Here is a 24901-nt window from a genome sequence, read left to right on the forward strand (position 1 = left end):
CATTTACTACTCTTTCCAGTGAGGCTCTCCACTCTGACACGCCCTCTTCCCTGATACCTCCCTTTCTCCTCCCTCCTCCGGGCCAGAAGAGAGGAGTGCTCAACCTGAGAGAGCCGGCAAAGCGCAGCAGAGCTCAGCGAACACACTCCAGGACACATTCACACAGCTGTTCAAAAAAACCCTCAGGATCGGAGCTGGGGTAGGCTTCCCTGCAGCTGAACATGACCTCACCACAGAGCTTTGTTGCAGCATTGAAAACCTCTTTTGCCTGATGAGATGTTTAATGAGATTCTCTCGCTGTCTTGTAATGTCTTTAAACTGAATTCAGTATTTCTTTACGTTTAGACTGACATCATTTAGGGATTTTAGAGGACTTGCCTAAGCGTTTTCCTGCTGAATGAATGTTGCATGTTCTAATCTTTCGTCTCCTTTTTGCAGTATGAGACGTTGATTCTTGAAAAGCAGAGCTTGAGAAAGAAGACAGACGTCAGGAAGCCTCATATCAGGACAGAGCTGGAGGAGTGGGTATAACACAGTCCAGACCTTTGGCCCACCCCACCCCATCCTTCTAGGTTTCACCTCTCAACCCTGGTGTGCATCAATCCCTACTCCCTCAGCAGACTGACTGAGGAGTGTCTCCAGGGGCCAGTAAGCTCAGTCTCAGACGTTAACTCAAACACGGTGAGGCTTTTTTCCATAGCTGTCACCAGCAGCAGCAGCTGGGCTGATGCAGGCTCAAACCTTGGCTCAGATGGAAGACTTATGTCACCACCGTTCTCCCTCTCCAGAGGGGGAAACCGTGTGTTCAGCTCTAACTCGTTATGAGAATACCTTGCAGGATGCAATCAGAGAGATCCATGCAGAGGTCAGCAACTTTAAGCTCGATATAGAGAGGCGTTGTGATGAGACCGCCAACCTGAGCGGTCCGCTTGGACAGGCCGTGCTTCAGCTCCAGCAGGAGAACCGTCAGCTCAGGATCCAGCTGGAAGCTCTCACAAGGCAAGTGGAGCTCCTGAACGGCCTCAAGTGTGAGCGGAACATAACTACCAACAACCACAGTCACAAGAACGAGCTGCACGACATACAGGAGAACCATCAGGATGTGAAGGAGGTGATCTACGGAAGAGGCCAAGCCAGCACCCAGAACTTCACTTTGGAAAACCAAACGCAGTCCTACAGCAGTCCGTCAAGCCTTTCATCGACCCGTGCCAACCTCACCTCCTCCCCCACAAGCTCCAGCAGTCCTCCTGCTGGCTCCAGAGGCTCCTCCATGATGATGAGCCCAGGGATGAGCAGCAGCCCCTCCATCACACGCTTCTCCAGCCGAGCTACCTTTGCTGTTTCCAGCAAGACCAACGTGAGTACTGCAAAGTTAGACTCTTTACATTTTTCCTGTGTTGGTTGTGTTGTATGACCCTTTAAGTGGGAGATGCTATGTATTTTCTAGCCACATTGTGTCATTTTACAGCACAATCAAGTGTTCAGTTGTTATAAAAATGCTGCATATATTAAAAGTAACTTAAAAAAATAAATTTGACTTTGCAATTTGGTCCATAAAACCAGAGATGCAAGTCACTATCTCTGATTTAGACGCCCTTGAATTTCTGCCATAGGAGAAATTCAATTGGTTCATGCATGAACCAATCAAAGCGACACTCCAGGCATGTTATTGATGAGGGAATAACTTTGGAGCATAATATAAAGCTAAAGAACAACAACATTTTACATGATGCTTCCGCTTTAAAATATTTTAACATTATGTAACTATTATAAAAGAGACAACTTTTCAATTACTGCCACTTTTACTGACATTTTCTTTTTAAAAAAAAAAAAAAAAAAAAAAAAACTCCCTCCATCTTTTATCTTTTCCATACATTGATTGGTGACTTTCAGTACTTTAACAGTTAATATGCAACATCATTGTGATTGAGCCATTATCAGGTGCTGCTGACAGAACAAAACAATAATCTGGTAGCTGGTGCCTTAGAGTAGTCTTTCCGGTTTGTTGGAAGTGGAAAATAGCAGCTGATCAGTGACGTTCTTTGTTTCCGCTAAGCTAAATATTAATTTTAATTGATGCAACATCCGCCTTCCAGGTTCTGCTTCTAAATAATACTGATGGAAACTAGAACTATGTGGTCTTGAAAATGATCGTTAATGACGTGCATAACTTTAACTAAGTTCAATTAGGTACTTACAATAATTAGAGTTCAGTTCTTTTATGTCTTGGCTTTAAGCTGTGCTATAATGTGGGGTAAATTAAGCATCCACCACCAAGTCTGCATCTTTATTTTATGGACCACCATTATATCATTCATGCTGCCTACTTCTCTCTACTCACTCCAAATTTAAAGTATGTTGCTTATGAAAACATACAACTCGACATAATTCTGTAAGTGGCTTTACCGGAGGAAGCAAAATATGTTTTCCATCATGGATGATGAGTCATGCATGTGATGGCGTTCAAAAATGGCTTCCTGTTTATTTGAAACACTTTTTACCTTTAATTCCTACTTCGTGTCACACAAATCATGCATCATGTTGACAGTTGTTTGCACCTTCTTCAATATGTTCCCAGGATTCATTGTGGGTTGCTAATCATTTGGCTTTAGCTATAATCTTTTAATCTTTTTCTAGCCTATTTGGACAATTTGTTTATCTCTTAGCTTATTTCTCAGAATGTTTTAAAAAATATTCAACATTTTTAATCACCATATTTTTACCACCATTTATATAACACTTAGATGTAGCATTTCTATGTGGCCTACGGTTTCAGAGATGCTTAGTGTTTTGGCTTTAGTTGGCGCTTTTCTTCTTAATGTTAGTATTTTGCAGATAAATGTGTAGTTTTTTGTTGTTTTCACTGCTTTTAGATTTCTCATATTTCTGTTGACTAGGCTGCTCTATACATACTGTTTAGTGCATATGAGCTTGAGCCAATATACACACATCTTTGTGAACTATTCTAGCATCTTTCACATCATGTCAGGATTATTCTGTGCCGTCATTGCCTTATATCTCCCAAACAGCTGAGACTTCAACTTTTAAAGACCCTCGTCGATGCAAATGTTTTTAGTCTATGCCCCTTTAGCCGGTAATTATTCTGAACCTCTACCTTACATTTAAATGCCAAACACTTTGTGTAACAATAGATGGAAAGTTAAGATACAAAAGCAGAAGGGGATGCTTCAGCATGTGGTGAAGAGAAACTTTACCACATGCTGGTGGTTTGACTGAAGCCCTCTTGCGTTGTGGCTGTGTGGATGTGTCATAGGAGACACTGGCTGTGTCGTTGTGGTTGCACAATAGCGTTCTGCCAGGATCCTTAAGGATTTATGAAGTGCAGTAATATGAGCCGAGCAGGCTCTTGGGAGGTGAGGTTAGTGCGGTTGAGGGGTTTTTCAGACCTGAAACAAATATCTGAAATCAACGTTGTGAAATGCAGGCCCTGGTTAGTCATTGTTGGGTTTGACCTGCCTGAACCAGTGGTTGTTTTAAAGGGAGGTATTATGCAAAATCTACATTTTTGAGCTTTACATCATGTTGTAATGTTATTACCTCATCAAAAACTTACCTGGGGTGTTGACTTGACTCTTTCGTGCATGTTTGAGGAATCTCTGTATCTCTGCGGCGGCCATTCAAGGGTGCCTTAATACTAACTACTAGTGTCTCCGTGCCTCAGCCTCTCTGCTCCTACAGACTAGTGGCAGCAGCAATTAGCAAACACCTGGTGAAGGTGTGAGTTTGCTGAACTCACCATTCAACATGTCATGGCGTGCCAAAAACGGGAGTGTCAGAAAAAGTAGAAGCTTCTTAAAGAGACAGAGACCCAATTTCAAGGCATCAAATTGTGAAGTCAAATTTCGTTTATGTCCTGTTTAATATATACAGCATTTTTATAACAACTGAATGTAATATAGTTGCTATATAGTGATATAAGATGGTACGCGGAAACACATAATACTCCCTATTTAAGCATTAGTAATGGCATGGTTCTGGATTCAAACTAAAATTTCTCTGGTTTTCAGTGGATCATTCTTAAATCCACTGATTCATTCTAAGAAGAACGGATGAATGAAACTAAAAACCAGCAAATTCTTCTTCTGGCTGATTTTTCTCTTGATACTAGCACAATCTAAAAGTTTTTTTTTTTTTATGATCCAAGTCTGCATTAGATCATAGTTCTTCACAACATCAGTGATGACCAAAAGCTCCAGTCAGAGCTTTATTGCTGTGTGGTTTGGAGTTACTATCAGAAAGAGCTTCACTGTCGTTCTGAGATGCTCTGGAATTAGACTCATCTGAAAGTCTCTCAAAGTCCTATCATTTATTTTTCTTTTATTCTGCTTTTAAATTATTTTCCTAGGCTTGATTTGCTTTAAACCAAACCAAAAAAAAAAAAAAAAAAAACATCTCCTGGTTTCTTCATCACTTCATCAGTTGATGATGAACAAGCTGTTTTTCCTCCTGATCAGAAATATGAGTTGTTTATCACAGAATGGAAACTATGTTCAGTGTTTCTAAATATTTTGATGAAATACAAGCTGAGGAACAGCTGGATTATTCAAAGTTATTCTATTGCCAGACAAGTGATTTTAAGGTATTTGTTAGGCTTTTATGGATTTGCAATGGCGAACATGACTGTAAGTTTTATTTTATGATCCATAAAATGGTAGTTTTAACACCTCGTTTCCATACAGTTAAATAAAAAAACTTAAGGCATTTTGATATTTAGTCAACTCAGTAAACTGGCTATTCTTTTTAAAAAAATAATAATTCTTGTAGTTTTGTCATATGAGCCTGAATAACATTTTCAAAAACTTTAGCTCTAGACTTTGACTTGACCATTCCGACATTCAGTTGGCTGCAAGTTTAAGTTCACTGTCTAAATGCCAAGTCTTTTGCAAGGCTCTTCTTCTTGGACTGGCTTTTATTTATCTGTCCATGAACTCTGACCGGCTTTTCTGTCCCTGCTGAAGGAAAACATTCATAGTGTAGCTTGGAATGATGTTGCTACTACAATATTCCTTAGTGGGGATAATGTGATCAGGGTGATGTTAAAGCATCAAGGTGTAGTTGATAATTGTCTAGAGATAACATGGGCCTCTTGGCTCCTTCTCTTATCTGAGAAAGATAAGAGACAAAGATTATTCACATTATATATTTTGTGTAAGTCCTTTTTGCCTTAGATTTGTTGCCATGCTCAGGATGTACAATTAATATCAGTTAAGGTTAACTTTGCTGTGAATTTCCAGTTTTATTTTGAAAGTTACTTCCTGTTGAGTCGAATGTAGGTCAGAAAAACACAGAGACTGCAGAAGGATTGCAGCAGCATGGACCAAAAGAGTTTTTGACTGTGTGTGTTTGTTGGAAATAAGGAAAATGGATTGTAATGAGAGACTTTGGGTCTTCATTTTTTTTGTATTTTTAGTTAAATTCATGATTTTGCATGAATCCTTTGCGTTTTCAAGAATGCTTGACGAATGACACAGAGCCTGGATCTGTTGCCATAACACTCTTCCTGCTCTGCCTGTCAGTTCAGGTAGATGGACATGTCTTGGTAGGTTTGCTGTTTATTTCCTGATGATGGATTGACACAGAACTTTGTGAGGAGTTCAAAGCTTGTTATGTTGTTTTAAAACCACCACACCTTCATCCCTGACCTCTCAGCTATGTTTCTTGATGCTGTTTGCTCTGCAGCTGGATTTACACTCAGATTAAATTACAGACAGATTTTACCACATAGGCTCTGAAGGCAACTGGTTGCACTGAATTACTTTAGGAGTTTCAGATTAGAAGAGACTCATATTTTTATTTGCCAAATTGTGTCACTTAGGTGTTTGCGATATGGACTTAAAGTTTTATCTCAATATTTTGTGGTAATATTGTGTTAATAAAAGAGATACTTTTCTTTTTAGGTAATTATATTGTACAGCAGTCACAGCCTCACAAACACAAATACTGCTCTTTAAAAACATATCTATTTAAGATGTTTCTTAAGGACATCAGTCACAAAAAGAAATGTGATTTGAACCAATAAGCTGCAAATTAATTGCTGTTTATTGATACTCTCATTGAACAAACAGTGGACAAAATTGTAAAACTAACAATCCTGACAAAAGGGACAGTTTTAGGAGAGTTACGCATCATTCATTTGAATTTATTGTGACAACGATAAAATTCTTATCATGCTATGAAATGTATTATGATGAACGATAATGCATTAAACCCCCAGACTTAGTGTCACTCTAAAAAAGGTCAAGGCACTTCAACATATAGTTGTAGCTCCTTTAACTCATTCTGCATTCACACTACAGACGACACAAGCTTGTATCCAAAATATACAACAAATAATACACACAAAAATAATTTGCAAATGGATGCTCCCTCTTGTCTCTGTAATTTCCAAAGTATGCGGCAGATAGCGCCGAGGAATGTTATCTTCTGTGAAATCAGGTGATGGGAGCCAAATCGACACAAGGCCACCTTTGTTTCTGTGTGTCTCTGTTGTGGGAGATCCCCTGTTGTCAACTTGGCACAACACACAACATCACACTTCAGATGTATTCTGCTGCGTTACATCTGCGGACAAAGGTCAGCCAGTACGACTTCACTGTCGTACTTAATTTTTTTGTTGTAAAATTAGTACCTTTGTATTTAAAACCCTAATTACCCCTGGCTCTCCGCGCCACGTCCTCGTCTGCCTGCCAGCGAGAGATGAGGTAGATCCAGTTCATAAAGTTCAGCTCGCTGTTCAAACAGGTCTGTTGACATAACATGGAGGCCTTTTCCTAACAGATACAGTAAAAAGCTGGAAGTTGGAGATGTGCAGAGGCGTGTCTGTCCTGCAGCCTGCTCTCCAGCTGTTACCGTACAGCGTCATGGTGACTTGCCAAGTTATCGTAAAAAGCCACACACACACACACACACGTACACGCGGGCGATTCCAGCTCCTTTCAGTACTGCACACCTGCGCCACGCACCCGTGTGACTGCTGATCACTTTCTACGATAAATGAAGCCTTTCCTTTGAAGCCCAGGATATACGGCATGTTATTTAGTTTTTCTTCAACAGGTTCTTGTGAAACGTTTTCACAGTTTGCTGCATGTTTCTAATTCTCTACAGCAGAATTCACATAAAAATTCTTGTATGAAAACCCAGCCATCTGTGAGATTGTGATTGTATTTGTGCGCTTCCATCTGGAAGGTCTGGGGTTCTGATGGGAAGCAGCTTTAGCATCCTCTGATGGTTCTCTGGAGCAAGAATTAGGCTGAGGTCAGAACGAGGACAAAGATCTAAAACCTGTCCCCCAGCTTCCTCTTCCTCTGTTTCTGTTTCTGAACCCGTTCCACGCTTCACAATCTGCAGCACACATAAAACATTTCTGCAGACAACTCCACTGTTGCCAGTGCAGCTGGCCCAGCGGACCATTGTGTGCGTTCTCGTGCTTCATTGAGAGTATGTGGCGTGTGGAGGGATTACAACATGGACCCTCCTCCTCCTCATCACTCCTTACATTCTTGTTCTCGACTACAATCCTTATCTCACATCAACAAATATCTTCTGGAAGCAAAAGCTCCTCGTTTCTTACCTTGCCATTTAAAAAAAAGAGAAGATAATCTGAATTCAGTTGTTTTATTCGGGTTGTCCCACAGCCAACCTCGGCCCATTCCTCAGTACATGACGAACCTGTCAATCAGCTGTTTCCTCTCAGTCAGCTCAGACGCCTCAGAGTAGAGCGCGTTTGTCTGCCTCCTCCTCCTGCAGATCTCCACCCCAGCTCTTCTTTGTCTCATTTAATCAACTCATCTTTCATTGATTCTTTTGATTCATTTCAGTTTGTGTAGCGCCAATTCATAACCAGTTTCTTCTCAATTCACCTTGCAAAACGTAGCTTCAGTTCAGCCACATACATTCCAACTGATCCAAGCTGTCAAACAAGAGAGCAAGCTCAGTTAATTATTCAAATTAGTTACGCTTTTTTTTTCTATTTATGGAAACCCACAAATACCAGGAGTCAATGAATTGCATCAAGTCAATGACTTTCATCAAGTCATTGACTCCTGGCGTGACGAAGTGGCAGTAAATCACTTGCGTTGTGTTGTTAACTTTACAGTAATTCCTCATACCAAACATGCATGCAACGACAGTGGAGAGGAAAAACCTTCTGGCTCAGTACAAGTCACCATCTGCCACGACCTAAACAAATTTATCTCCCCCTTTAAAGCTTTTACAAATCAGTCATGATCAACAAAATGTGCCTTTTCTTACAAAAACATTTACAAAAAAAACTTTATATTACATGAAAATATATATCATTAAATAAGAGTTTTCTGATAGGTTTCTTAATAATTTGTTATCAAAATACTTGATTTGATTTCATTTCCAAGTCCTGAAGGCAGAGCGTCGGAAAGAGCAGGAGCTTCTTAAAGAGACAGATACCCAGTTTCAAGACATCAGATTCTGAAGTCAGATTTCCTTGAAGTCATGTTTCATACAAGCGGCGTTTTTATAATAACACAATTTTGTAATAACATAGCTACTTGATTGTGCTATAAAATTGAACTGTTACTGGGAAATGCATGTTCATGTTTCTTTCACCTTTCTTCTTTGCACAACATTGTGTTGTTTCATTGGATATAATCCTCAGAAAATACATCGAAGATCAAAGCAAACAAAATGCTTAAGGGGTATGAATACTTTTGCCATACTGCAGAAGATTTCGGTTTCATCCTTCTTCCCCTTCAAATATTTTCTGCAACCACACCTTTACAAATAAAGACCGCAGTGCACTGGGCACATTCCGACGCTGCTGCTTGTGTTAATTAGTAGATGTACAGAGCAGATTAGATGTGGCAGGTCAGAGGGCCGACTTACGCTGAACATCAACACTGAGAGTCTTGATTTATGGCTCAGTGCACCGCTCACGTCACACATTGGGGGCTCTTCAGAAGAGTTTAGGAACATTTGTAGATGCTAAAGGCTGTAAAGTCAAACAAGCTTTCACTCTGCAGCACAAAAGCAGCAAATTAAACACAGGTAAATCACCAGGCACACTTTGTGGCCTTCTCTCTGTCAGCCGTCTGCTACAAAATTCAGTGAAGGCTATTATTGGGGGTGGCAGACAGAGGAAGGAATGAAAGGCTAAAGCATTTTCAAAAGACTCGAGCAGCAAGCAGCCAGATTTATGGGAAATGTGGTTCTAATTCTGATGAACATCTGCACTTTCACTACCTCTCCTGAAAGCCTGAAGCTGACTGTTTTCTCAAGCTTTGTCTAATCTCTGCAAGAAACATTACACATACTCGCAAAAGGATCTTAGCGTAATCTCATGGTGACGTTAGAAGTTTATTTGAGTTTTAAGCTCCCAAATTGCACAAAGTCAGCATAAATGTTAACGTTTGTCTCAGCAACCAGAGCTCGGCAGCCATCACTTCCACCTTCCAGAAACATTACTCAACGCAAACCTGATGTTATCTCTGCCTTAACCTTTACATGTGCTCATGTGAGCACCAGGCCGCTGCAGCACTTTTTCCTCTTTGCTGTTTTAGATTAGTCGGGTTATGATATCAGGTTGATGAACAGATTGTGTTTTTGGAGAAATTCAGTGTCGTGATCATTATCCAAACTGAATTACACCACTCTTACTCGTTTGCACGGAGGCTTTTAGGCTGTTCTCACACATGACAGTCCAGTGGACTTGGTTCGATTGGAGAGCAAAATGGTAACATTTGTTTCATTTCCAGCTGGTTTGGTTTGCTTTCACATTGTGTTGTGTGAAATGAACCAAACCCTTAGAAAAACCTGTGGCAGTTTTAGCAGTTGTATGATTCCTCTTTTGTCTTTGAGCCATTTCTCCATTTCTCCATTTGTTTTTATTTGTATTTACCCAGGAAGTCATGTGCTACATTCTGCTTCCTGCTTTTGGAGCGGGCTTCAGTCCGCTTGGCTTTCACATTTGTATCTGAGAATTAACATTTTTGATCAATTGCTCAATTGTGCTTTTGTTCTTCTCCAAAACAAACTTTACTTTCTAGGAAAATAAACAAGATATGTTTTTTTTTTAAATCAAAATTCATATATCAACAAACAAAATACACATTTTCAATTCAAAAACCTTTTTGGCTGCCAAAGTATTGAATGATGTAGCAGCAAAACAGCAAAGATAATTGTTTTTAATATGTTATTCAGGTTATTCAACCATCATATTAGTGTAAAGTGCTGTTATAATCCTTCAGCTTTGAATTGTTTCAGGAAAACCTGATCTCTCATGTAACTTCCTTTGAAAAATACTTGTTCAGAATGTGGACTGAACGCTGACATTAGTATTGGGGACATCTGTGCTTGCTGCAACATGTTTTGCACTGTGATGGTATTTTTGGTGACAAGCTCATTTTTTGCACAACTTCCACACAAGTCTTTTCCAACGTCTCATCAGATGATCTTTTGAAGCAAAAATGAGACTGAGGTGGACTAAGAGAAGCAGCTTCATCATCCAATGCTTTATTTTGCAGATGTCGCTTGTGCTTCAAATTTAAAGGGCGTACCAGAAACAAGAAACCAAGGTTCCGGCTCGTGATTAATTGCACTTAAATTTTTTAAATGATCTAATTAATTAAAGTCTTGGCACTACTGAAAACCAAAAGTACTTCCTTGTAGTTATCTGGGTTATCTGTTCTGCAAAAGATATGCTCATAAAAAAGGAGAGATGTAAAAGCTAGATGAAGTAAAACTTTCCTAGGAGATAAAGTGAAGGAAAGTAGATGCAGGTGGGTACAGTGGGGCTTATTTCCATGAAACAGGTATCTGAAAGTTTTCCGTCTGTTTCTGATAACTATGACAAACAAATCCTAATCTGACCTCCATTCCTCCGTACGCTCTGTGGCCCAGGACTCACTTCCAAACCCCCTCCCCCAGCGCTGCTCCCCCTCAGAGCAAGAAAAGCTCTGAGACCAATTCCTGGAATCTATCTGCTTGGTGGTTGTCATTACAGTCACGAGTGAGGCAGAAAATATAGTTTTATGACTCATAATGGAGACTTGCGCAAACAGTGTGAGCCCATCTGTGATCCCAACCTGATCTGAATGTGCATCACTTCACCGCGTACTATTAAGTTATCTCACGGCTCCACTTGGCCAGTTTGGTTTGGCAGCTCAAGCTGCTTATCAGGGTCTTTTTTTAAATACCTTTTCCAGTAAAGCACATTATTAGATTTTAAAATGGATGTGTAATGACATGAAAAAGATGAGTAGAAGTTAAAGTGGAGCACCGTTGTAACCAGGGTTTGTGTGTGTACATGTTGGGGGTTTAACAGAGGTATGCAACCACTCCCTGGCTACCCCTGGCTCTCTTAATGACTTCCAGACAATAGGCCATGTTCCCGTCATCATCTCTGTGGAAACAGGTTAATAATAAGTGACCGACCAGTGGGACAGCGCAACCTCACTGCCCCTGCAGGACCAGGGAGACTTACTGGCACTCAGTTTGAGGAGATGATAGATTTTAAGGTCGCCTCCTTGACAACGTCAGATAATCCACCCTGGGAACTCTTGGATTTCATTTCCTTGTTCTCCAGCTGCAGTGTTTTGGAGTCATGCCCAGAGGGTACTTTGAGGAAAATGTGTTGTGGGAGGTGGGTGCACATTGTGAAAAGGTTGGTGGTTGGGAAGAAGGTTTTTGACTTTACATACAAAAAGATGGCAGTGACATAACACCTACATTTACATAGAGCTGAACAAGTAAATCTATAAATATTTTGATAGATACGTGATCAATATCAATAGATAATACAGCTTATAGAATATTCAATATATAAAGTATTCATTCTGGGAGATGTAGGCAGATTAAAAGCTTTAGTTACTCAGCCTCTCATAGGGTGCGTTCACACTGCAGCCTAAAGTGACCCAATTTTTTGGCAATTCCGATTTTTTTTTACCGGTGCCGTTCACACTGCCAGTAAATGCGACCTGTATGCGTTCTGCACTGTAAACGGGCAAACGACCTGAAAGTGTCCCGCATGCGCAGTAGAGGGCGCAATAGCGTCAGTGTTCTGCCAACCGCCATAAAAAGAAGAAGAGCTCAGTGTTTGCGGAAGTAAACATGGAGGCTAACGGTGGAGCTTAGCTTACATATTTGAAGTTGTTGTCCGGCCAGAGCAGCACATTAACAACCTAATCCTCATATTGTCCGTCATGGTTGTTGTTTTTCTTCCCGCTTGCCCGCATCAGGACGCAGAATAGTGAGATTTGTTGAGAATCGGTGACGTTCAGTTTGGATGAAGGCGACCTGAACGTTAAGTTGCATTTGAATCGGATATGGGTCACATTCGAAAAAGAATCCGACCTGTGCTGTTCACACTGCCGTGAAAAGATCGGATACAGGTTGCATTACATCAAAAAAATCGGAAATGGGTCACTTCAGGCTGCAGTGTGAACGCACCCATAGAGAGCTAAGCAAAGTTAGTGGCATCAACTAACCTAGTTACCTAGCAACTCACTCAGTTTTTGGTTCCCTAGCAACAACCTGCTCAGTAACTTGTGCAGCACTGTTTTAAAGTTTCTCCACCGTATTTAAAAATAAAAACATTGTGGATAAAACAGAAAAGGTCATTCGACCAGTTTTGATTTCAGATATTTAAAACAAAAAACAAATCGATGATTATCATCATCATCAACAATTATCAATATCTAATGATAAGAATCTTCTGCGCATGCAGATTTCTTTTGGTTGATGAACCGTTCACACAAAAGTCTGACTGCAGTCGCATTTAAGATCTGCTTAGTAGCATGAATGACCATACAGAAAAAAATTAAAATGAAAAAAAAAAAATAAATTAGATTTTTTTTTGTGTAGCTTAGCAAATTTGGTAAAATATTTTGGTTTTAATTGTCCTGATTTACTTCTTTAATTAGAAAAGAATTAACTTCTTTAATTAATAAAGAAGTGTACTTGACTAAAATAGCGTATTTTAGAGAATAAGCACGGCAAAGAATAACATACAGGAACAAAATGCCATGTATTTGAATTTTATTAAGAATTATAGGTGGAATCAGTTCTGATTTAACAGTATAGTTAAATATTTTAAAAAGCACTATCAACACAACAGAAATATGTTACCTTGTTGCTGACAAATGGAGTTTCTGCTTATTGCAAATGCATGTAGAGAGAAAATTTGTCTTTTTTCCCCTTCTGTCATAAGGACAAATTTATCTAAGCCTTATTTTTCTTCAAGCGTCACAAAAACGCTTGAAGAAAAAAAAAATAAATCAGACTAAATCAACAACAGATTGGGAGTGGATGTACAGCATGGCATTTTATGAAGTGTTAGCCAATATATTTTACCACTTAAGCTCTAGAGAGGTTGAACTGCCCTGTAAATCTGAAATGCATTTATAAAAGTACTTGGCTGGCTGTGCATCTAGCACCGAGTCGCCCTACCGCCTTTTTCTTTGTTGTTGTTTTTTAATTCATTTTCCAGTGAGAACCAAGATGTTGTTGGCTTCTGTCCAAACTAAAAGAAAGAAAAAAAAAAAAAGCAGAAATCCAGCTTTCACCACTTCTTTTTAAGTGGTAATTTCCAAAGAAATGTCTGAAGTCATAACTTGTTTATAAGGCACGATGTTCTCTGTACAGTGACTCTCACCTGCAATTACCGTTTTATATTTGCTCACTTCAAAGATTGTAATTGTTTCTTTCCACTCCTGACCCAGAACAGGATTCCCTGAGATCATTCCTGGAGACAAATTGCAGGCTGCGTGAATGTTCTTGAGGAACAGGTGGTTTTAATGAGTTTCTCTTCCTCTGAGAGGATTCCACCTCCCCAACAGGAAACTATGCCACACCAGTCCTTGGTCACCAAAGGTTTCCTCTCATAGCTTCACAGTAGCCGGGATGCATAGTACACTGTAAAAAATTTGGTTCAACTTGAAAATGAAAGTCCACCTGCTACCTTCAAAATGCAATTCAAGTCAACAAGAAAATTGTTTTGGTTTTAACTCGGAAATTAAAGTTCATGAAGAGACAAGTTGTCTAAACGTCGTTTTTTCTTTTAAGTTCATTCATCTTGAATTGTGAGTTTTAACTTAATGCTGCAATTTAAGCCAAATAATTATTTCACAAGAAACAATTATGTGCTAGTTAAACAGCACATAATTCTCTATTATTTTACTCACAATATCAAGTTAAGTTACTACTTATTTTACTTTAGAATAATTTTCGATTTAAGGAAATAAAGGCTCAAAATATTTCCGTCTATCTAGACGTAAAGAATCTACATAAGAGATTTTTACAACCATTTACTCGAAGCTTTGTTCTTTATATTTGGTTTCTAATGACGTCCAGGGATGTTATGGGGACATAAATGTTAGACAGAGAACCATAAAATACAAAATAATGGAAATCAGAGAAACATAATAACAGCACATCACAACAGACAGACCAGTAGTAGACAGCAGTATTTGAATAATTATATAATAAACTTTAATAACACCTGATATCAAAAAGCTTTGAGCATCATAATACACCATGTTTTTAATTTTCAATTTTTGCATAATTGAACTTCCTTCTTTCCCCTTCTGTCTTTTCCTGTTCCTGCTCTTATATGCTGGGCTTTTCTTAGACCCACTTTCTGTCTGTCTGTATCTTGTTTGCATGTTTTACAATTTCCTATTAATACACGTGTGACGCAAATTCAGATAGAAGTTGATTTGTTGCTTTGCAAATACAGAAAAAGGGATCTTATTCTGTTGCGTCTCTAAAACAGGTATGAGTCTGTAATAGAAGGTGAACTTTGCATATGTGGGTTTATATTCTACATATTACAGAAATGTCTGAGCTTTTAGAAGGTCAGACTAGGCGGGTGGAGTATTCCCTCTGCACCTTGATAATGTTAGGTCCACGTTTAAAAATAACAAAATTAAGATTAGGTTGAAAATGAACTAAAAAAAACATGTTTCCCCTGAGTCCATCATATGTTTCCTATCTCTGTACCATCTTGCCACACTGCATCCCATTTCCTCCTTACTAAGAGGAAAGTAAAAAAAAGTCAAAATTAAATTTGAAGTTGCAAATTTAATTCTACTTACTATTAGATGGATCTCACGGCTCACAGATATTATTTTGTCCAACTTGGTCTTCATGATTGTTCACCAATGTCTTCTAACTAACTTGTGAGGCCTTCACAGGACAGCTGCATTTATACTGAGAACATATTACATACAGAAATGCAAAACTTTTCAGATCCTTAAAGGTTTTGGTAATTATATGACATAATATGAGAAACTTTAAAGCCCAATTCTGTAACTTTGAGTGTTTTTATCTGGAATAAATTCTTAAAAGTAGAATTTGCGATGAAAAATTATAACATGGATTAGATTATATAGATTCTCATTAAAATCACACAAATAATGTCTGAAACACATCTTAAATATCTATTTTCCCTCTTCGCAATCAACCCTAGTGTGAAGCAGTTGCATATTTATCTTGGGTTTCAGTGTCTGCACAGGTTACATGTCACGTTTTCACTGTAGAAATGTGACGCAGCTGCTAACCTCAGCATCGACCTTTAAGAGCATCTCTTTGATTATTTCCTGGCCTTCATGGTTGGAAGAAAATGAAATTCCTTTTTATAATTCCCACCTGAATGTACATTGACGTTCACACAGCTGGAGTCCAATCGTTACTAAGGAATGGTTCAGACCTTTAAGGTTTAAAACACGCTAAGCAGACATTCAGTTGATTAATAAAACCTGGAACCATTAAAAAAGATTTCTTCAGATGTTCCAAAGTAGACCAGCTTTATTTAAAGTAATTCTGCTAATGTGTCACGCACCTTTAAACAACTGCTTTCATAATGAGCGCTGGATGTCCTTCACCTTCTGCTCAGCCTTGACCGTTGTGGAGTTGTTGTATGAAGAACAAAGCAAAAGTCAGTGTGTTCTGCCAGCAAGCTGGACCTTGAGATACCAGAGAGTTTACATAACCTTAGTGTGTCGGCTATCATGTTTCCTCCCTCTGAACCAAAAACAACGGCTGGCATCTGAGTGTTTCAGCTGAGGGAGCTCCCAGTCCCAAAGCCACGCAACAATTTGTCTCCCTGGACAGCCAGCTGTTTCCACCTCGCGATTCCAGCTCTCTGCCCCTTTAGATTATTTCCAATCTTGCAGCATAAAATGACTCCACTGCACTTTTCCTTTGCATATCCAGTATAGTCTGCAGAAATGTGCTCCTTTCCCCTCATTAAGTGGGCTCACTGCACTTTATGAAACCTCTCACCACCAGTGTATGCGCACAGAACCACACACAGCGTCTTTTCTTGCGTTATTTTAACACTCATGACCTACCAGCATTCCTGTATGATGAGATAAACCAAAGAGACGCACATTTACACTAGGAGCAATTTCCTCAAGTTTCTCACACCATGAGCCGAATGTTAAATTTTTCCATGTGGGCAGAGGAGCTGCTGTTGTCATTTTATTTTCATGATGAATAGTTAGGTCTAAAAGTATTGAATTGGCCCCAAATGTAGGTCTGATTTTTAGTCTTTAACTTTACATGTCTGAGGAGTTGGTGCTCAGACCTGGTCAAGAAGGTCAAGAAGACCTGGGAGGTCTGGAAGGTTGGTACAAAGGTAGTAGAGCTTTAATGTATTTCAGTGCTGAGCTGTTCAGTGAGGTCAAACTCATTTTTGTTTTGGGCCAAATCAAGATCATGTACGCTCTTCAAGGGCCGGTTGTGCCAGAACGTATTGATAAAACCTGTTCACAAACTCTTAAAATATCAGTTAATTCTTAAAATTAAATATTATTATTGAGCATCTTTTCTGTCCCTTCAGGATTTTGTGATATGTTTTGTGAGTTTTTCTATAAAATTCAAAGTGTTTGTGTTACTAATTTGGAAATATTTGCTATATTTGTGCTTGTTTATGATGGTAAATGCAACTTTTAATTACTCGCTGTGTAGATCATGGACTATAATATGTCATCAGTTAAGGCTGAGGCAGTTTGGTACAAGTCAGTAAGTTTTTGACAAATTATGAGAAAAATCTGCAATAAACTCCCAATTATTAGTGCAAAAAAAGTGCAGGGATTTGTTGATTCTGTGTAAATTTCCATGATAATTCTCAAGAAACCAGCTTCTCTGGCTGAAGAGCTTCTGCAGCCAGAGGCTCTCCCTTCTGGCTGCAGAAGGAAGAGCTGGCCTCCTGATTCTGGATTTGTTATGCTGTGATCCAACAAATGTACTAAGTGGTTTCTGTTTTGGAGCTGAGCTTAAAGAAACGTGTGCTGCTATCACCAGCACACTCTTGACCTCAGTGGTGTTGTTCTGTACTAGATGAGCTGGTTATCAACACTCTAAGCTCTGTGTATCTGTGACAGGACTGCATGGAAAGTGACGGCTCATCCCTCTGTGAATCAGCAGCTCTGTGTGTGTACCGTGTTTGAGACTGAAGCGTCTCCTCTGGATTGTGATAGATGTTTTTTAGCCGAACGTTTTGAGTAGAAAGAGGAAAGAGATAAAATCCAAACTTAATTTTTGCTATAAAATGTTGGTCTCTCAGCAGGACATCAGAGATGGTGTTGCCTGACTTTAATCTTCTCGGGTCTTATCTGGAGAGGTGGAGGTTGAAACACAACAGAACACCATGGAGCTTTCCTGTAAAACACCTTCTTTGATATCCCGAGATGTGCCGCTTTATTCGTTTCTTCTGTTCTGTCTGATCCAACGCTGATCCAGCGCCTAATTTAGCTGTGAGTGCTGTAAACACAACATCATTCCTTGTGGTCGATGCAGGATTAAGTGTCTTGGCTCTGGAGTTAGTGGCTTTCCAACTTTGTGTTCCAGCTTGTTGCTCCCCGCTGTGGAAAAACAACTCCACCTCCGATCACCGAGGGTCAAACATGACTTCATATCCTATTTAAATCAATGAAAGGCTGCTTGTGTGTTCCTAATCATAACTCCATGTGTGTTTCAGAGCATCGAGCGGGAAGAGCCAATAGAAGTCGACCCAGTGCCTGCACACGCTGGACAGGAGAACGGACATGCTAACGCATCAGGTGATTAAATGTCCAACACGGACGTCACATTAAAGAACTGCTTGGTTCTACATGACGGATGAAGGAGGGTTTCTTCTGTCATTACAGTTGTGAAATGTATCCAGTGAGGTAATTATTCTGGATTATTTATGAGTTGGTTTGCTGCTTCTACCTGTTCTTTATTGGGAGGAGTTGTAAAGATGTCATCACCTTTAATCTGTTATGAAATACTTTGATAGTCGGACATTAATGACCCCTAATCCTGCTGAAGTGGATTGTATGAGGATGTAGTCATTGTTTGTGCTTTACATCATGTCAAAAGATATACCTGAAGTTTGTTTTTGATGCTTTGAGAGGAACTTTGAGTCGGGTGAATTTATCATACAAACTGCTTCTCAGTTCAACGCTCCTACGGTTGTAAACGGCATCAAGGAGGAGCACTGCTGTGATGAAGTGGTGAAGGTGGGGTGTCGGAAAGAGCAGGAACTTCTTAAAGAGACAGAGCCCCAATTTACATGCATTAAATTGTGAGATCAACCTTCTTTTACGTTATGTTTGATATACAGGTCTGGAAAAAATGAATCGTTCACTGCACTGGACCACATTGAAAACCTCCTGGTTATTACAGCAAACATTGATTTCTGAACTCTTCCTGAGTTAAAACATTAGTATTATTGTTTCTAAATGAACATGAATGAGTTTTCTTTGCTTTCTGAAAGGGTTGCATCTTTTTTTTTTTGCTATTTTGACCATTTCTCATTTTCTGCAAATAAATACTAAATTTTTGCTTGGATTTTTAGAGACATGTCGTCAGTAATTCATAGAATAAAAGAACAATGTAAAATCAAAGAACTGATCATTTTGCAGTGGTAGCATTTTTCTAACAACTGAAGGTAACGTCGTAACTTGATTGTGCTATAAAATACATAACACTGCCCCTCTAAAGAAAACTTACTGAGTAAATATATATTTTTTGCTTCTCCTAGTGTGCATAGCAGGTTGAATTATCAGTATTTGATGATTTAGTGAGCTTTGAGTCTAATCTAACCCGTTATCTTCTTCCAACAGAGCATTCGGTGTTGGTGCAGGGAAAGGTCTCCCCGCCAGCAGACGACCCTCTTGAACACGCGGCGCCCGTCACGTTGCGGATGCCCCACCTTCCCATCACAGCCACAACCAAGACAGCTGAAATCAAGGCTTCCACCAATTCTCCCAGCAGCCCTGTCGGTTCCATGTCCTCCCCATCCTCCGAAGCTTCACCCAGCGTCTCTCGTCCACAGCCGGCAGAGAGTTCTGCTCTTCAACCAGGTGTGTGAGATTAAACACGCTTTGAATATCCTGTTGAAAAATCTTCTGACCCAAAATGACTTTGGCCTCCCTGCTGCCAGCACCGATTGTCAAGACGTGGACCCCCACACCTGTCCGAACTCTGGGATCTCCACATCACCAGGGTGAGTGGTTAACAGTGTTTATAAACATTTATGAAAATATATCTTCTTACATATTTGTTAATTTGTCTCTATTGTATGTGATTGATAATCGAGCTCCTCTACCTTCTCCCAGAGCTAAGTAGAAGCAACCAATCAGAGCCAGGAGGCGGGTCTTAGCGCTGCCAATCATCCCCGTCCCTCCTCTTGCTCTCTGCTACTACACAGTTTCTTCTTTCAGCAGAGTCTGTCTCGAATACTAAGGCTAGGGAGGAGATGGAGGAGTTCGATCTTTTCACAGACTATCAGTCTCACATTATTATTTAACAATATGGTGACAGTTACAAACATATATTTTTAGAAGAGTTACATTCTGCACCTTTACCATGCACTAAAAAGCGCCAGAGCTGATTTTCTGTTTGATGGATCTCTTCACCAGACAAGGCAAACTCAGCTCCTTCTAAGTCTGTGACCTACTCCGGGCTGCAGCACAATGACAGGTGAGTTGTGGTGAAGCAAAAACTCTGAGGACAAATGACAATTGTGTTACTTGATGTGACTTCAATGCATCTTGCAGAGACGAAGACAAAAACAACAACTGCGGTCAGGTAGGAGAGAGGAGGCGGGAGCTGGTGAGGTCACAGACTCTCCCCCGTAACATCGGCGCTCAGGCTCGGAGATCTATATTCGAGAGATTAGACTCTGAAGTCAGTCACAGGTGAGTACAAAGCAGATCTGTGATGGTTTGTCTTTGAAACTTCTGTACTTGGACATCTCTCTCTTATGCGTCTTTATTTTTTGTGTCCCTTGTGCGCAGTCGTCCTAAACCAGCAGGGCTCAAGCGCTCTCAGAGTTTTGGTGTGTCGACCGCCAGCAGCATCAAGCAGATTCTCCTTGAATGGTGTCGTTCCAAGACCATAGGCTACCAGGTGAAACATCTTAGTTTTTGTGATGGTGTGGGATCTTCTGTGGTGATTTGAGGTTAGATTTAAGATGCTTGGAATCCAGTAATTTATTTTATGCCCTGATTCATTTCTGGACTCTTCGAGTCAGACCTCATGCCAGCTCCTCCATGTGGTTTTGCTTTTGGTCACAGAAGTGTGGCAAAGTCCCGGCTCTCGCAGAGATTTAGCCACCGCTGAGAGACGCCGGTTTGATTGCTCGACGTCTTGCGCTTTGATTTAAGCCAAACTCCAGACGAATAAAGTGCAGCCTTTGCATGGAACGATTTCAAACTCTTGAGAGTGTCTGAGAGCAGTGAGGGAGAGGAGCGTCTGTTTAACCCATCATCATTATGGGCGAGACAGTGAGCGATGAGACGGGCTTTATGAAGCTACAACTGGCCGCCTGCTAGTTTTACAAGCTGGATAATTTTACTTTTAAATATTTGAGCGTTACTCTGTCATGCTTAGATCTCCATCGTCTTCCTGTTTGTTTCTCCGCAGAATATCGACATCCAGAACTTCTCGTCCAGTTGGAGCGATGGAATGGCTTTCTGCGCCCTCGTCCACTCCTTCTTTCCCACCGAGTTCGACTACAACGCTTTATCACCAGCCAATCGCAAACACAACTTTGAGCTGGCCTTTGGGACTGCAGAGTGAGTATGAAACTAAAATGCTTGTTTAACCTGACAGGAAATGGATGTATTCAAATCTACAGTTGGTGTACTTGGTTCTGTTTTCCGTCACTGCGGACAAAAAAAAGACGGATGGGTTTGATAGGGGCCGAGGTTTAGAAGCAGAGGATGAAGAATTTCATTAAGTTCGAGTAAAGATGAACAGATTTAACTTTAATCTGAACACCGAATCCTCAGAGATAAAGAAATATTGTTAGAATACTTCCTTCATTTGTCATGGAGCTTGCTTTGGAGCACGAGGAGTTTATGGGGCATCACAGCTTTACAGTCACTGATTAATATGGAAACTGCTGACATTTTAATTCTATACATTTCCATTTAAGGACAAAATGAAAACTTGCCTTCATTCCTAGATGAAAGCAGGAGTATCCTACTAAAGCCAGCCACGGTTTGATCTGCACTTTGGAACAATTTGTGTTTCTTAGGGTTATTGTCTTCATTGTCTTCACATGATTAAATATGAAACAAGTCTTACAGCAGACCTTACTATGCAAACTTCACTTCTTCCCACGTTTTTATACTGCCATTTACGTGCCTATTGTTTCTGAAAACAGTCCAAGCACAGCCAGTAGAGTGATTTAGTAATGAGAGTAATGAAGTGATTTAAATCCAGACGTTTTTTTTTCCACCATGAATGACTGCAGCTGTTTAAAAACAACTTTTTCCTGCACCTTTTGAAGGACGGTTAGTTTGGACACAGGCCTAACATTTTAAGGCAGGTTTTTGCAGCAAAGGTTGTGCAGCAGCATGTTTAAAGTGCTGCTAGAAGTTGTGTCGAACAACCCTTCCCAGATTAACAGGGGGCAAAAACTAGATATTAAATATTTAAACAGGTAAAGCTGTTTATGACATTTAACTTTTAACTTTACTCTCAAAATTAGCCCCTGCAGGATATTTAGTTTGGAGCAGCAATTATTATGCATGTCATGCAGTCTTAAAAAAAACATTCAAAGAACAAAGACATCTCCATTTTGCTGTAAAATTATAAAATGCTATCAAATCTAAACATCAGAGTAGAACCATTTAAGTTTTATTTATTTATTTTACATCTTGATGACAGCATAAAAGTGTCTTCTTTGTGTTTGATATCATTTTTTCTTCTTATATCTGGCAAAAGGTGTGCATTCCTTCTGTCTGACTCCATGACATCTTAAATCCCTGCTTATTGTGGCAGCACACAAACATGCTGCAAGCTGTAGATCTGACATCACACAGCCTGCAGCACAATCAGACATATAGATCAGGGCTTAGAGGCACCACTATCAGTAATGGGAATTATATATTCTTCGACTGCTGCTGAATTCATAAAACATTTCCCTGTTCGTTCGTGTTGCAGCCTTGAACTTTAATGTGCTTTATTGAGATTATGTGGCAGGCCAATATAAAGTAGTTGTGAAGTGAATTTGAAAAGCCCAGCAGCTTCTATACCAGGGTCTGCAGCTTTTACAACCTCAAAAGCCATTTTTACTCCCGGACGAGCCAAATAAAACTTGTTTCGAGCCACAAATGTCATACAACGTTTTGAAAAAAAAAAAAAAAAAAAAAAAAAAAAAAGGCCACTTATAATTTTAGGTCAATCTCTACTCTTGGAAATTTGTTGTCATATTTTTTTTTTAAATAACCACCATTTTATTTCTGTTTCCATGATTTAAAATAAAAATAAACAAACAATTCAGCAAAACAGGATACATTTTTATTCTGTGGGATGGGAAATTATTTAAAACAAAAAAAAGCACAGTGTCAAGGAAAACTGAGTGTAGTTACTTTTGCTTAATGCCATTAAAATTCTGTACTTTTATTTTGGTAACGGTAGCTATGGTTACAGAGCGCAGTTCTACCTGAAAAAGTTAACAGCAGTGAATGTAAAAGGTTACCAGCAAGGCTGAAAAACTAATAAAAGACACCTTAGTTTATCTTCAGTCAGTTGAGAAGGCTGGAGCTGATGGTATAACGATTATTATTGCCATCAAACACCGTAAGAGTTAAACAAGAAAAAATAAAAATTACAATCGTTTCACCATTCAAATAAACTTCAATATCCATTATTGACCTTGTTCCCCGTTTCACTGAAGCTAACTTAAGATGTCTGTTATCCGTTTTTCAGCCTTGCTGGTAACCTTTTACATTCACTGCTGTTAACTTTCTCAGGTAGAACTGCGCTCTGTTGCCATAGCTACCGTTACCAAAACAAAAGTACAGAATTTTAACGGCATTAAGCAAAAGTAACTCAGTTGTAACTGCACTCAGTTGGCCTTTACACTGCATTCACAGTCACAGCCTGAAGTGACCCAATTCCAATTTTTTTGACGTAATGCCACTTGTATCTGATCTTTTCATGACGGTCTGAACAGTCGCCTATGTATATGCCAAAAAAATCCGATTTGGCAAGAAATCTGAATTAGATCACTTCAGGCTGCAGTGTGAACGTAGCCTTAATGACAAGAAAACGTGATGGGAGAATCAGCTGGGAGAATCTGTCAACAGGTCTCATATTACTTATTTCTTCTACAAAACAGGCCTCTATGGAGGAGAAAAACGAAAAGAAGAGAAGAAGAGAAAGCCATTGTTGAAAGGAAAGCTATAATGATCCCTGTTTAAGGTTGACCACAAACCACAACAAACACAAGAAAGAAGGTGTTCTGGTCAGAAGAGCCTAAAATTTATGCTCCTCATGCAAAACCATGTGTGCTTGAGAGATTGCAAGCCACATCATCGTGAACTCATTACTCCCATGAAGGGAAGATGGATTCAGCCAAATACAGGAAAAACCTGAAAGAGATGTCAGTGAGAGTGGGGAAGAGGTTTATCTTCCAACAGGAAAACCGACCAAAACGTACAGCAGGAACTGCTGGTTTGGATCATATTCAGGTGTTCATACGGCCCAGTTAAAGTCCAGATTCAGAATCCAATTCAGTCCTGAAAAACAGGCCATATTTATCCAGACAGAGCCGTTTTAAAAGTAACATTAATAATCAATAATAGTACATTCTGGTCTCCAGATGTGCAAAATTAGTAGAAACATTCACCCTGCAAAGTCAGGCTCTTGGTTGCATTTTAGTTTCCTGTCTATTTCTCTGTTATGACTCGTCTTCATCTGTCCCCGTCCTCTCCTCAGAACCAAGGCGGGCTGTGACCGGCTGATCGAGGTGGAGGACATGATGATCATGGGTCGCAAGCCAGACCCCATGTGTGTCTTCACTTACGTCCAGTCGCTCTACAACCACCTGCGCAAGTTTGAGTGAAACTTGGGATTTTCTTAACCACTTGGCTTGAAATCAGCCATGAAACGCAGAGTTCAGGGGTTCCCAACGCCATATTGGAAAGGCTGGATCGCCCTCTCGTGGTGAACTGTTGTACTGTTCCCTCTTCGGCACAAAGGAAGCTGCTGCTGACTGTAAAAGCTGAACTCTTGGTACACATTTGAGAGATTTATTGTTGCTGGATATGATCAGCAACAACAAAGATGAACCTGCACACAGATGTCAGTGCTGATTTTCAGTTGTTAGGTTTTTTATTGACTTAGTGTGTGGGTGTGTTTGTTTGCATGCCTGTAGATGTTGAAAGTGAGTTTTTTTTTTCATCAGCAGAAATATGCTTTGTCTTATAAAATGACTAAAATCACCAGGTGTCTGCGATGCTCAGACCTGCTGCTTTAACGTCTGACACAATGTTAACCAAGAATACATGTGATGAGCTGCTGAGTGATATTTCCATCCTGATATGCTGTGGGTTGTTGTGTTGTTAGGATGCTGAAAAAAAGAACTGAAATAAAAATGATTCAATAAGGAAATAAAAGTTGTGAGAGT

General features: G+C 39.8%; 1 protein-coding gene across 1 annotated transcript; it reads left to right on the forward strand.

The window, feature by feature from the left end:
• The first annotated feature begins 84 nt into the window (after nt 1–84).
• On the forward strand, nt 85–24885 carry smtnl (smoothelin, like). Its single transcript, XM_015016235.1, has 10 exons — nt 85–199; nt 439–1357; nt 17972–18053; nt 19101–19340; nt 19421–19483; nt 19899–19959; nt 20037–20177; nt 20277–20388; nt 20905–21056; nt 24211–24885. Exons 2-10 carry the CDS (start codon nt 728–730, stop codon nt 24335–24337), a joined length of 1608 nt encoding a protein of 535 aa, XP_014871721.1. The 5' UTR covers nt 85–199; nt 439–727; the 3' UTR covers nt 24338–24885.
• Nucleotides 24886–24901: the final 16 nt, after the last annotated feature.

Source organism: Poecilia latipinna, unplaced genomic scaffold (assembly GCF_001443285.1).
Source record: "Poecilia latipinna isolate Pla-1442-1.1 unplaced genomic scaffold, P_latipinna-1.0 Scaffold72, whole genome shotgun sequence".
Classification (NCBI taxonomy): domain Eukaryota; kingdom Metazoa; phylum Chordata; class Actinopteri; order Cyprinodontiformes; family Poeciliidae; genus Poecilia; species Poecilia latipinna.